This window comes from Gordionus sp. m RMFG-2023, chromosome 5, assembly GCF_954871325.1.
Source record: "Gordionus sp. m RMFG-2023 chromosome 5, tfGorSpeb1-WG-v2, whole genome shotgun sequence".
Lineage (NCBI taxonomy): Eukaryota > Metazoa > Nematomorpha > Gordioida > Chordodea > Parachordodidae > Gordionus > Gordionus sp. m RMFG-2023.
Genome location: NC_088779.1, coordinates 18,292,295 through 18,305,957, shown reverse-complemented (window position 1 = coordinate 18,305,957; position 13,663 = coordinate 18,292,295). Strand labels below are relative to the sequence as shown.

Here is a 13,663-nt window from a genome sequence, read left to right as displayed (position 1 = left end):
TTTATTATAAAATTGTAGCTTATTATGCAATTAGTCATCACTCATTACTAGTGTTGTTAAACGGCTCAATTTGAGCCTATTTTTAAAAACGGCTAACTCAATATTTTATCCAGAAAAATATTATTTAAGCCTATAGATTTTGCTAATTGATGGCACATAGGATTGAGCATGTATTGGCGAAATCTCGACGCTTAAGCGATATTTTCCTGGCTATAATGTTGAGTTAGCCATTTTTAAAAATCGGCTCAAATCGAGCCGTTTAACAACACTACTCATTACTAAAGAATTATTTTTAAAAAAATATAATCATATATCTTCATTTGAGCACTATGAAATTTTTTTTTGATTTTATACAATTTTTGAAACCTTATTTAATTATAAAATTGTAGCTTATTATACAATTAGTCATTACTAAAGAATTATTTTAAAGAAAATATAATCAAATATCTTCATTTGAGCATTATGAAATTTATTTTTGATTTTATACAATTTGTGAAACCTTAGATAAAAGCTGTTAAAAAGATAATCTTATATTATATAGATTTTTATTATATAACTTCAAAATAATATATAAAATTACACAATATTTATTTATTTTGTAAATATATAATAACTTTATAACACAATATTTAAATAAGATACAATATAGATGTAAATAATATATTTTATATTGTAACACTAACATCCCAATTATTTAGGCACATACAATATTTAAATGTTGTCGCCGACATCCTATTTCGCTTCTTTGTCAAGGATCTACAGCCTTACTGAAGGCTCTTTCACTAAGCTTGTCGTTTGTTGTGCAAGGAAATCCCTAGCTATCAGCGACAAGGTTAGGTAAAAATCACTGTTTTTGGCCCACCAATCAAGTATATTGGTTGAAGCTGGTACAACCGGTTTTTTGGTGTATTCTATAATTTCATCTCTCGCGAGATCTGGAAATTCATAAGCTTCCTTAAAATTTATAAATTAATATAACCAAAAATTATATAATACTTTCTCAATTCGTCATGCATGCAGACCGAATAGGGCTGTGTTTCCATATCATCTAGAGAGAACTTATATACATTTGCTTTTTGCGATGGCCACTCTTATTCTTTAGATAGTGATTCAATTTTTTCAATATAATCCTCCTTTGCTATAAAATTGGGATATATTTCATTTTCGTTTTAGATCTATTATATAGATAAATTGCTAAATGTTCTCATAAAGTTTCACGAAAAATATACATCAGGCGTATAGAGCTATCGATGTTTAGCACATGTTATAAATTTGATAGTTAAAGAGGGATTTTCAGACCTAGATAAAAAAAATCATTAAATAACTAACGTTGTAAAGATGCTAAATTCTTCACCCAAACTTTTACAAAAATACATGCAACTATTTCGAGGATTCTGTTGGATGTGGTAACCAGATGGAACTCAAAATATATAATGATATCAACAGTGAACAAAGTAATTTATAAGATAATTTTTTTATACTCTTTCATATTCTTTTAAAAGATATATGGTCAATGGTAATTATTTTTACAAAATTTTGACTTTATATAAAGGGAACTAGGTCTAACCGAATCATTTTTTTACACAGTCTTCCCTATTTTTTAAACCATAATTTATTTAATTCAATAATATTCAAAAAATATAGTTTTACAATTTTGAACTTCTTTGAGAAATAACATAGCATAATAATATATTTAATTTGTATAGAATTTGGATGCAATTAAACAGCTAGGAAAAAAAATGTATGACAGAGCCTTTCGATATAAACGATAGTGAGCCCAAATTTTTAAATGAAGTTGATAATTTTTTAAAGCCATTTTATAAAATAATGCTGGAAATATCGTCAGATACAACTACGATTGGAACCACGGTTTATTTATGGCAAAGATGGAGAAAATTTATGATAAGGCTTCCAACAATCATCCTGATAGTGATATTAAAAATGCGGCAAGTGAAATGTTGATAAAATGTGGAAGATATAAAAACTTCATGAGCACACCTAACAATTATATATCTACAACGTTAGATTCTAAAACTAAAATAAAATATATGCCTAATTTTATAGCAAAGGAGGATTATATTAAAAATTTAAATCACTATATAAAGACTATGGGTGGCCATCGCAAAAAGCTAAAGTATATGAGTTCTCACTAAATGATATAGAAACACAGCCCTATTCGGTCTGCATGCATAACGAATTGAGAAAGTAAATATAAATAAATTTTAGGGAAGCTTATGAATTTCGAAAAGATGAAATTATAGAATACATCAAAAAACCGGTTGTACCAGCTTCAACCAATATACTTGATTGGTGGGCCAAAAACAGTGATTTTTACCCAACCTTATCGCTGATAGCTTAGGAGTTCCTTGCACAACAAACGACAAGCGTTCCAAGTGATAGAGCCTTCAGCAAAGCCGTAGATTCTTTGATGAAAGAAGCGAAATAGGAAGTCGACGACAACTCTTAAATATTGTATTTGTCTAAATAATTGGGATGTTAGTGTTACAATATAAAATATATTATTTATATATATATTGTATCTTATTTATTGTATTGTGATAAAGTTATTATATATTTACAAAATAAATAAATATTGTGTAATCTATATATTATTTTGAAGATATGTAGTAAATATCTATTTAATATAAGATTATAGGCTTTTCAACAGCTTTTATCTAAGGTTTCACAAATTGTATAAAATTAAAAAAAAAATTCATAATGCTCAAATAAAGATATTTGAGAAAAGGCAAGAAAAGACACAACCCATTATCCCAAGTACAATAAAAGGATCAATCAAACATCAAGATAAAATATATAAAATATTTGATTATAATTTCTTTAAAATTCTTTAATAATGAGTAATGTCTAATTGTATAATAAGCTACAATTTTATAATAAAAAGTTTAAAAAATATATATAAACAGTAAAAAGAATATTAAAATGGTAAAAATTTATAAACCTCAATCAAAAGGCAACGGATTATAATAAAGGAAAGCCTAAAATCTTCAACTGTACTTTGGTTTAAAAAAATAAGCTTATATTTTTTTAATGTAATGAATTTTAAATAACAATGGGAGAGAGACGGAGGAGGGATTGGTTATTTATTTTCCAAAATAATAATTTTAAAAAATATATGAATTTAAATAATAAATAAATATAATCGCAAAATGTGATGATATTTTATTATAATTTAAATTTAAACATTTTTTATTTCTTATTTTTATTAGTAATCTTGTAAAATCTTTGTTTTATAATTTATTTTTGTATATAATTCAGAGCAGGCAAGTTTATATTTTACGTCAAATAAAAATAAGATGAACATCGTCATGCAAGTGTAAAAGTAATTTATGATTTTTATAAAACAATATTTGTCCGCAACACTTATACCCTACTATTAAAATCAATTTGTAGCCATTGGAATCATATTGGGGTAAAATTTTAAATTAACCTCCTCTTTGCTAATTTTGGTTTAAAATTAAAAAAAACTTTATAAATAATTAAATTGTCACTTATTTAGGGTATATCTTCACTGAAGTTTTAATTTAACATATTTACAATATATATTTTTACCCATTTGCGTCAAAAAAATTCAAAAAACTAGAAATAACGATTATGATAATTATCACTCATCTAAGGTACATCTTCACTGAAATTTTAATTTAATGTATTTACAACCTATATTTTTACCTACTTGCTTTAGAAAATTATAAATAACGATTATGGCTATTGTTACTTATTTGAGGTACATCTTAACTGAAATTTTAATTTCACAAGTTTACAGTATATATTTTTACATATTTACTTTAAAAATATTTAAAAACTTTAAAAATAACGATTATGACAATTGTCACTATTATATGGCATATCTTAATTAATTTAACAGGTTAAAAATACATATTGCCATTAGTGTCAAAAAAAACTAATATGTTTAAAAATACAGATTATGATAATTGTCATTTTTTCAAAAAAAATCATCATTGAATTTATAATTTAGCATCTTTATAATATAATTTTTACCCTTTTTTGTCAAAGATTTCAAATATGTTAAAAAATAACATGACAATTGTCACATTACAATAAATATTTAAATATAGATAAAATAAAATGGGACTTATTTAAACCGATAGAAGAAAAGAAATTTAGAGTTGATAAAACGTTACAATTTACTAGAACTTTTAAAGTAGGGGATTTGTGTAGTATAAAGTACAGGGAAATGATACATGGGACAAAGGGACAATCACATTGAAGGAAAGTGACACTATGTTCCAAGTTAATACAGATAAAGGCATTACAAGGAGACATCTGGACCAGTTAAGAAAAAGAAAATGCTATAATACATTTATATACCACGACTCTCAACCTAAGAATTCTTTAAAGGAGGGAAATGTGGACGTATTAAAAATGGAATGTAACACCAATAACCAATAATTAGGTGAAAACCTAATTATTTAAAAGATTATGTTACTTAACATATGAAAGTCAAATATAAAAATAAAATATAAAAAAAAACAAAAACAAAATTAACACTAAAACGCAAAAAAATAAATTAAACATTAAAATATGATACAACAATCTTGTTGATTTATTATTCCGATATCTAATTATTCACATCATTCCAATTATTCATATATTCCAACATCCTACTTATAATAATAATTTTACAACTGATGATATTAACAATATTGAAAATTGATAATGATAAAGACGGAGCACGACGACAAGCCAACGTACTCAAGTCGATATAAACAAACCAAAGCACAACTAAAAAAAACGATGTTAACAAACCAACGTGATAGAATCAAGCCAACGATAACGCATAATGGGTGCTATTACGAAAACAGCCAAAATTACAGACCATTTGAACAACAAGCTCTAACATCTCAGAAGAGGGAGAATGTTAAATAATGGAAATTGATTAAATTTGTATAGATATTTTATATAACTTTAATTGATATTATTTGAATATAATCTAATTTAATATATTGATAGAAACTTACGATTATTTTAGTCTGTAACCTTAATTTTATTGAAATAGTTTTTGTAAATATATAACTAATTTTTTATAATAATTTTTTAGTTAGTTAATTCTTTTTTAGAAAAATATAATAAAATCTTTAAATTATTTTAACTAAAAATAAATATATAATAATTAATGCTAGTAACTTATATTCACGACTTAAGTTGTAAGTCTAAAGTAAAAAAAAATAATTGTATTGCTAATTAATAATAAAAACTAATTTGAAATCATGACTTGAGTTCACAACTTGAGTCGAGTTACTTAGGCTCAGTTTTCGACTAAGTCGACTCGACTCAATCGATTAGCAATACTACAAAAAATCTTAAGAAATTTAATACCAAAAGATCTTTTTAACAAAAATCTCATAAGAAATCCCATGTGATATTATAATATAAAAAATCTCAAAATTTTGGGCGAAGATATTTTTTCAAACCCTGATTGATATTTATCATGATAAATACAATTAATGAAGAAAAAAAAGGTAAAATATTATTAAAGGACTTGGCTGATAAGATTTTATTTTTATTGTATATAACAAATAAAAATGTCAGCTTATCTAAGATACGCTGCAAATATATAATAATAAAATCTTTAATAGATATAAGTATTTATCCATGAGTCAAACGGAAATTTTGTAATATTCTTTATGTCAAACCTTCGCCCATATCGAATAAATATTAACCCCAATAGACTTAGATCATATAATAAATAAGTGGAAACAAAGAAAAATTATATTCTGCTTTTAAAAAATTGTTATGCCTTTTTTTATATATCTTGTATTATAAGAATATAAATATATAAATCAGATTGGTTTTAATATATGTATTAAAGGTAAAGATGGTGATTATTATTTAGATCCGATATTCAGATAAGAACTCAATATTAATATTATATCATACCAGAAAAGGCGTTGCTATAATATCTTGAAAATGTTTGCATCATGTCTCTTGAATGATAGGTCCAAGACGGAGAAATTTTCCTGTAGGTATCGACTCTGTGTACTAATTGAGAACCTCCATATTGCATTGCCAAAACGTCCCCTTGTTCCTCGTATAAATCTTCAAGCATTCTAATATTGATAATGTAATACAAATATTAAATCATTACACTTTTTTTCCTATTATATAAAAAAAAGGATTTTGAAAATTTTTAAAAGGTTAAAACAAAAAATGTTGAATAAAAGGTGTTTCCAATCGAATTAAAAAATGTTAAAAGAAATAATTATATTGCATATAGGAGCCATGTCAGACAAATATATTTGATCTTTATTTGTTTTTTTAACTTGATAATTTTATAATGCTCACCAACCCTACAAATATACTGAGAATTATTAAAAATGTAGGAAAAAACACTCTAAACTTTCAATTGGTACTCCTAAAGCTAGACTATACGGCATTCAAGCTAATGAATTGCAATTGCTATCACTTTGATTTTGAACCTATAATTGTAATGCAGATTAAAGTGAATTTACCATCATCGAAACTCATTAGCAGGATATAGCACAGGAAATAGCCAAATAGTTATCCCATAACTTCAGAAGAGAGGAACATTAGTCACGATATGTTTAGCCATTAATGCTATCAAGGTATTCTACAATTTAAAAGAAAACCATACAAAGATTATATTTACACGATGGCCCTGTTGGATCAAATATAGTGGGAAACACATCTGATTGGATCCAGAAGAATTTATATATTTTTTAGATATTGATAAAAATAGTTTTATTAATTATATAACCATCTCCCATTATTCAATGTTCGTTATTAATTATTATCGATCCAATTTGAATCAGAGAATTGCACAATAGTATTCATTTTTTCTTTCCTAAAATACAGATAATTAGATCCCTGTATTTGTACTATTTTTTTAGGTCTGACCCGATATGAGAAAAAAATTAGTGGGCACTAATCCGATTCGAGAGAAATAGGTCGAGCTCGATATTATAAGCGCTAAAAGATATTCTTGATAATATTCATATTACATTCTTTTGACAAATAAGGAATTTAGATATGCTTTCAAAACGTACAAGAAATATTGCAATAAATATTTGAAAATTACACTGCATTTTTATATAAGAATATTCCAATTGGTTGTTTCGCTTCAAGTTTCTAAAAAAAAATAGAATACTCTTATTAACCATCAAAGTTGTATATAAAAATGTGTATCTAGATAGATTTCTGTTTAAAGTATCTGTATCTAGATATTATTTTAGAGGTATCTGTATCTGTTTTTAGATATTTTTTAAGATACATTTTGATATACCTTTAACGCTTTTTTATATTATAAATAAAAATACTTGAATGCAAAATTCATTTTATTTCATATGAGCATATAATTTAAATATATAATATATATTAAAAAATATAAAGACCACTATAAAAAAATTATATATGTATGAAATATTAAAACTTATATATAAAAATATATATATATAAATGGGGAAATGTGCCATAAATGGCCATGTGTGAAGACTGGCTACCACCCTTTAACTTTTTATCTATTGGACCAATTTCTCCCATAATTGTTTAAATTTTGTATATTTATGATATGTACCTTACCTAAGTTAATTTATTGAATAGAGCAATTCAATAAAAAAATATTTCAAATAAACTGTTCTTAGTACCTCTTTCTGGAAAAATCACGTTACACATTTTTTTGTTTGGTGAAAAAATTACTAATTTAGATTACTGATATTTTATATAAATATTATCCTTAGGCATTTAGCATTATTCACACAAAAAATTAGACTTTGAAAGCTTTATTTAATAGCCATATAAAGGCGCTTAATAATAATAGAGGTGAGTATGGACTGGCCATGTATTGATTGGCCACAATTCGCACATTCACATATTCATATTAAAATAAAAAGCTCTTGCAAAACAACATTTGGTGGAATAAAATGATGAACAAGCTTAAGAATGTGTAGTTAAGATATTAATTTATAATATTATCATTAAATAGATGTGGTAATAAATTGAGATTTTAATACTAATTAAATTAGTGTATAATTAATTATATAAGTATGAAATGTAAAAATATTAATATAGGTCTTTTACATTTCATATTGTATTATTTCATATTTATAATAAAATTCTTAAATATGGCCAGTTAACACATAGTATATGGCCTATGTATTGACTGGCCAGAAAAGCAACTTTTACACAATCTAATTTAGCTCCTAAAGTATTATACATAGAGCTTTGATTCATATTTTATTTTAAAGATTAATATTTAGGCTAGATCTAAAATTTGTTTGGTTAAACATAATTTTTAATACTTTTTTTCAAAAAAGCTAAAACATGACCATTCATGGCACATTTCCCCTATTCATTAAATATTATGCCCGAGTTTATCAATAAACCAGACAAATTTTGATATTACAATGCATCTCAAGGAATCTGCCATTTTTATTTTCAATGGAATTGGTTAATTTTATTTTATTATACTAATTTTAAAATATTTTTTATTCAATATTAATAGTGATTAAGAGGAAGAAGTATCAATCAATGAAGCATCAAAAAGTTCAGACATTGTTTTTCCATATCCAATTTATAGAGTATATTTTAAAATAATATCTCAAAATAAAGAAAACAAATCTCTGATAGTAAAATGTTTGCCATGTCTACCAAAAAATACGAAAATTTCAATTAGCATTACCTCAACTTGCAACATTGTAAAACATTTAAGGGTATAGATACTAAATAAATGTTTACAATAGTAATTTTAAATTTATAGAGAAGACATCAAACACTGTTAATAAAAAAACAATTAATACAAAGATTAGTTGATGAATTATCAAGGTCTTCAACTGATTGCAAACAAATAACCTGTGAAAAAAACAATTAATTTAATATCCGATTTATTTTCAGTACTCCACATCAGGAGATATGATTGTTAATAATGATTTAAATTTCTATACTCATCAAATTTTAAATAATTTTTTCAAAAAGAATGTCGAGATTTTAGTATATTTAAAAATATTCTGATAGAAAATTTTTATTCATAAAATATAAGACCATAATCCCTTCAAGCGCCCCGGTATAAAGATTTTTTAGTGTAGCTAAAAATGTCTTTACAGATAAACGAGGATGCCTTAATGACCAAAATTTTGAAAATATTTGATTACTGAAACTTTATAATTATTTATCATTTAATCATATATTTATTATATTCTAAAAATCAGGGATTCGAACCGAATCCGAACCCGGAGAAGAAAACCCGGGTTTTTGGGAAAAAATAAACCCGAACCGAACCTGAACCCCCTTTATAAAATTTTCAAAACCCCGAACCGAATCCGTGAATTTTATTTGAATCCAGGTTCAGTTCAGTTTATTGTTTAAAATCATATATTAAGATATTTGTGTAAATACAAATATTAGTAATTTAATTGAGATTTTATAATATCTAATTTCCAATTAAGTGAAGTGTTAATAAATTTTAAACAACTTAATTCATTTATGCCATTTTTAAAACTTATTTAATTTATTCTCAAAAATTCCTATTGGAGTGTTGATAAATTTTAAACAATTAAATTCATTTACGCCATTTATTTTTAATTTTTAACTTATTCTCAATGATTATTAATTAGGGGAAAATAAAAGTGAACAAGTCTAAGTAAAAATTATTATATTGGATATTGTTAATTTAAGGAAATATGTCATTAAATTTTTAAAATTGATACATGACTGTGCTTTGTATTTTTAACTATATTTTGCCTATATAAATAAAATAAAAAATTTATTTTTTATGCCAAATTTATGTCTAGTTTTTTAATTATGATTTAAATATAGAATTTTTTTTATCAATTCAAAAATTCTTAAACTCGGGTTCAAAAATATTTCCTTGAACCGAACCCGAACCCACCTATTTTTATTTTACCTTAAACCGAACCGAACCTGGGCAAAAATTTAGCCGGGTTCGCATCCCTGCTAAAAATCATTTTAATTATATTTTGATAAATGTGATATCGAGTCAATAAATTTTTTTAGCTCATTTCATGAATTTTCACAATAAAATCCTATATTAGGTTTATGCGAACCTTATATAAGAGTATAATAAAAATTGTATCTATATCTATATAACTTTTCAGACGATGTATCTGTATCTAGATCCATTTAAAAAGTATCTTTTAACAACTCTGATATACATCTATCGATAAACAATAATAATTTTCCTATTCAATACAAACCTTATAATGTCGCTATCAAAGGTCAATTTACGGCATCGCCCACCATTCCTAGTTAGGTTATCCATCTCGCCGCAATTAATATCAGAGTAAGTTTCTAGATCTTGTTCATCCAAAACACCAAGGGCTTCCAATTGAAGAGTCAAGGCGCATTTGCCTATCACAAACTGAGCGGTATTGGTCCGATCCAAGCAATCGACACAATTGCTTCTTATGACCCCCTTTTGTTGACGAGACATGCATTTGATAGTAGAGAGGGAGCAGGAAATGGTGGCTAAAAAAATATCGGTTTTGATAATGTAGTCGTAACAAATTTCTTCCAATTTTTTGATAACGTCAATTGATTTGCTTTACGGTGAGAAATGAGGAATATCAAATATTGAGAATCGAATATTTCATTAAATAATATCTAAATATAGTCTTCGCTCATATAATATTTGATGTATATTTAATATCAAAATTTACTTCCTGTTCATTCTGGCCATATCAAAACCTTGGTATAAAATTTTATGGCGAAGCGGTAGAAACTGATTAAGATAACATATCGAATTAATGAATTCTTCGGTTAAAATTCCTTCTCCCCTTTTAGTTTCTCTGTTCTAAAAAAAGGAGTTTTTTCAGAATTTTAAAAATTGAATGAATAATACTTTGGCTAAATTCAAGACAATAATAGGGGTTCCATACCGTTTCATTAAACGATGAAAATGAGTCCCAGGTGCTAAACAAAATGGATCGGTATTGTTTAATAATATAGGAGGCTTGGGGACCATCTTTGAAGATTCCTACAAATGCAGGTAAAATTAAAAATAAATGCTAATTTATTTTGGCGAATAATTACAAGTATTATTTATGAAATGTTATCAATATATATTTTTTCCAAATTTATTAGTATAAAATTAATATATAATCAGCATAAATAAGAGAATAGCAGTATTGAATAGAAATTTATTTGATCAACAAAAATGTTCATTTGATCAGTTAAAAAAACGTCGGGCAAATATTAGCCAGCAAAAAATTTAAGGACTAACCCGTGAGGATTTATAATAAAAATTTTAAATGGTTAGTGATTAAATACCTTTAACATACTATTATTGCTACACAAATCATTATAGAGAATATAAATAATGGTCAAAACAAATTAATCAATAAATGAATATTCTCTTAAACTACATTGCATGGACATATTAAACCTTGATATTTTTAATGATAACTTCTTAATCCATATTATTAATATTTTAAAATATTATTTTGTTAATTCAATAATCACAACATTAAGAAAATATATAAAGGTATAAAACGAGTGCATTAAAAAAGAGTAACTATTGGACATTTAGTTCAGAGCCCTATATGTATCCATAGTTCTTGGGGATAAACCCAGGACTGAGTTTTAATTTGGTATGGCACCCATTCATATCCGTTTTATTGTTATGAACAGGCTGTTCATAGTCAAAGTAGATCGTTCAATAGTATATAATCAATGAATGGGTTATAATGCCAAGTTCTAGTCTTTTTGCGAGGAAGATTTGAAAGTGAATCTAGGTCTTGAGCTATCAAAGCCTTGTCCAATTGAAGACCATTATATAGCACGGAAACTGGGTTCAAGTTAGAACATGTCAGTCTTGATGAAATAAAGCCAGAATGAGAATGATAGAGGAAATGAACAACGATACCTAAAATCACTGGGTAAGCTGACAAGAGGAAGAAATGTCAGGTTAAAGATTTCTTCCAGCAAAATCTTGAGTTGGTATTCAAAATCCCTGCGTATGTAGATATTGGCAAATATTGGAGCCGAATGGAAAGCATGGGTAAGCTTTGGAATGATAAGAAAGTCTGGCGAGCAGATAAGATGAGAGAAGTTGTTTCCGGTGACTATTTGGTGCTAATGTTATTTAAAAAATTATTAATGGCGATGAAGCCTCCAGGTGGGCCGAGATGCGTGATAGCTGTGTTTGATAGTTCGAATGGCATGTCGGGATTAATAAATGTCTGATGAATAGAACTCCCATTTGTCCCTGTTAAATGAAATCTCTGTAAGGATAGCAAGTTTGTCCATGATCCGTAGTTTGAGTAACTTGCCGGTTTTAAGAAACAATTCCGTCGTCTAAATAACAAATATCTAATGTTAGATTGTAAAAATCAACTATTTGATTGACTATTGTTTGAGTCCAGGCAAAAAAGAGTGGGCCCCAGTAGGTCTCCTTGCTGAATCCTTTGCTAAGAGTGTATTATTATATCTAGACTTAGGGAGGTTGGAGGATTAACTATCTATTATATATTTCGAATGAGTATTTTTCTGAATAAAGATAGAAATGAAATGATAGCAATGGATAGCATTGAATGCATTGTTGAAGTCAAGCTTAAAGATACTTATATTTGTTTCATTTTTAATTACAATTCAAGTAGCTCAAGTTATCAAGGTTGGAGCGTAGAACTGAGTAAACTTTTAATCCGCGCAAATATAAGACGTTGAAAGACGGACCTTATAGCAATTGAGCGAATACCCCATCCTACTGTTGTTAAACGGCTAGATTTGAGCCGATTTTTAAAGTCAATATCCAGAATAATATTACCAAAGCCTGAAGATTTTGGTCATAGATGGCACAAAGGTAGAACATCTATTTGCGAAATCTTGATATACTCAATATTTTCGGACTATAATATTGAGTTAGCCGTTTTTAAAAATCGGCTCAAATCGAGCCGTTTAACAACAATACCCCTCCCCTTCTTTTTCCGAAGAGCTATTAGCCTGGCTCCCTCCCAAAAAGAGAATGACTCTTTTAGGAGTATTAATATTTTTTTAAATATTTAAATTTGTGATGCGGAGGAAAGTAAGGGTTTAAGAAGGTTTTAGAGCTATATTGACCTCATCTCATCAAGGCCACTTGTAATATTTAAAATAGTATTGAGTTTCGTACCTTTTTTCAGTCAAGTCAATGGGATTATCTTTGGAAGATATGAATGTGTTTGGGTGACCAAGAGGATGTTGATAAAGTTTGCACAGTGTTTTATCGCTGATAAAATTTTTAGGGTCCAAAAATATTCAGTGTTAATTTTTTTGAAATCAGTTTTGTTTTGCTTGTCTGATATGGGGCTGTGATATATGTTTTTGGGGCAAAGGGATTTGCAGCAATTCTCCCTTTTGTATGCAGATAAATTGTTTAATTTTAACAGGAGTTTGGAAAATATGAATGGCTAAAAGGATATTTTTCCAATTATCCAATGTATTTAGGTTATTGTTTGGAATAGTAATATGTTATGACAGGAATTCACCAATGTAATCCTAATTCCTCTAGATATTCTGGATTTGGTTATGGGGAGGTTTTAATTTTACAAATAATTTAGATCATGATGTTTGTGGTGTGTGTGTGTGTGATCTAGTGAAATTTTTCTAATTTTAAAACCGTTATGTGTTGTTGCTGCTAGGAAAGTATTACGAGAAGTAACGCAACACAAATGATAAG

At 26.8% G+C, this 13,663-nt stretch overlaps 1 protein-coding gene across 9 annotated transcripts in view; it reads right to left on the bottom strand.

The window, feature by feature from the left end:
* The window catches only part of LOC135930579 (polyphosphoinositide phosphatase-like), a 53,122-nt gene that overhangs the window by 30,682 nt on the left and 8,777 nt on the right, over positions 1-13,663 (bottom strand). For all 9 annotated transcript variants that reach the window (XR_010572810.1, XR_010572811.1, XM_065467418.1 and 6 more), the window contains 4 exons: positions 10,850-10,984; positions 10,668-10,801; positions 10,206-10,550; positions 5,917-6,086 (listed from right to left, as the gene is read on the bottom strand). Coding sequence is in view for 7 of the 9 variants with exons in the window: in XM_065467418.1 (XP_065323490.1) it covers positions 5,917-6,086; positions 10,206-10,550; positions 10,668-10,801; positions 10,850-10,984 (784 nt within the window). In the remaining 2 variants the exon portion in view is untranslated. The remainder of the gene's footprint in view (positions 1-5,916; positions 6,087-10,205; positions 10,551-10,667; positions 10,802-10,849; positions 10,985-13,663) is intronic.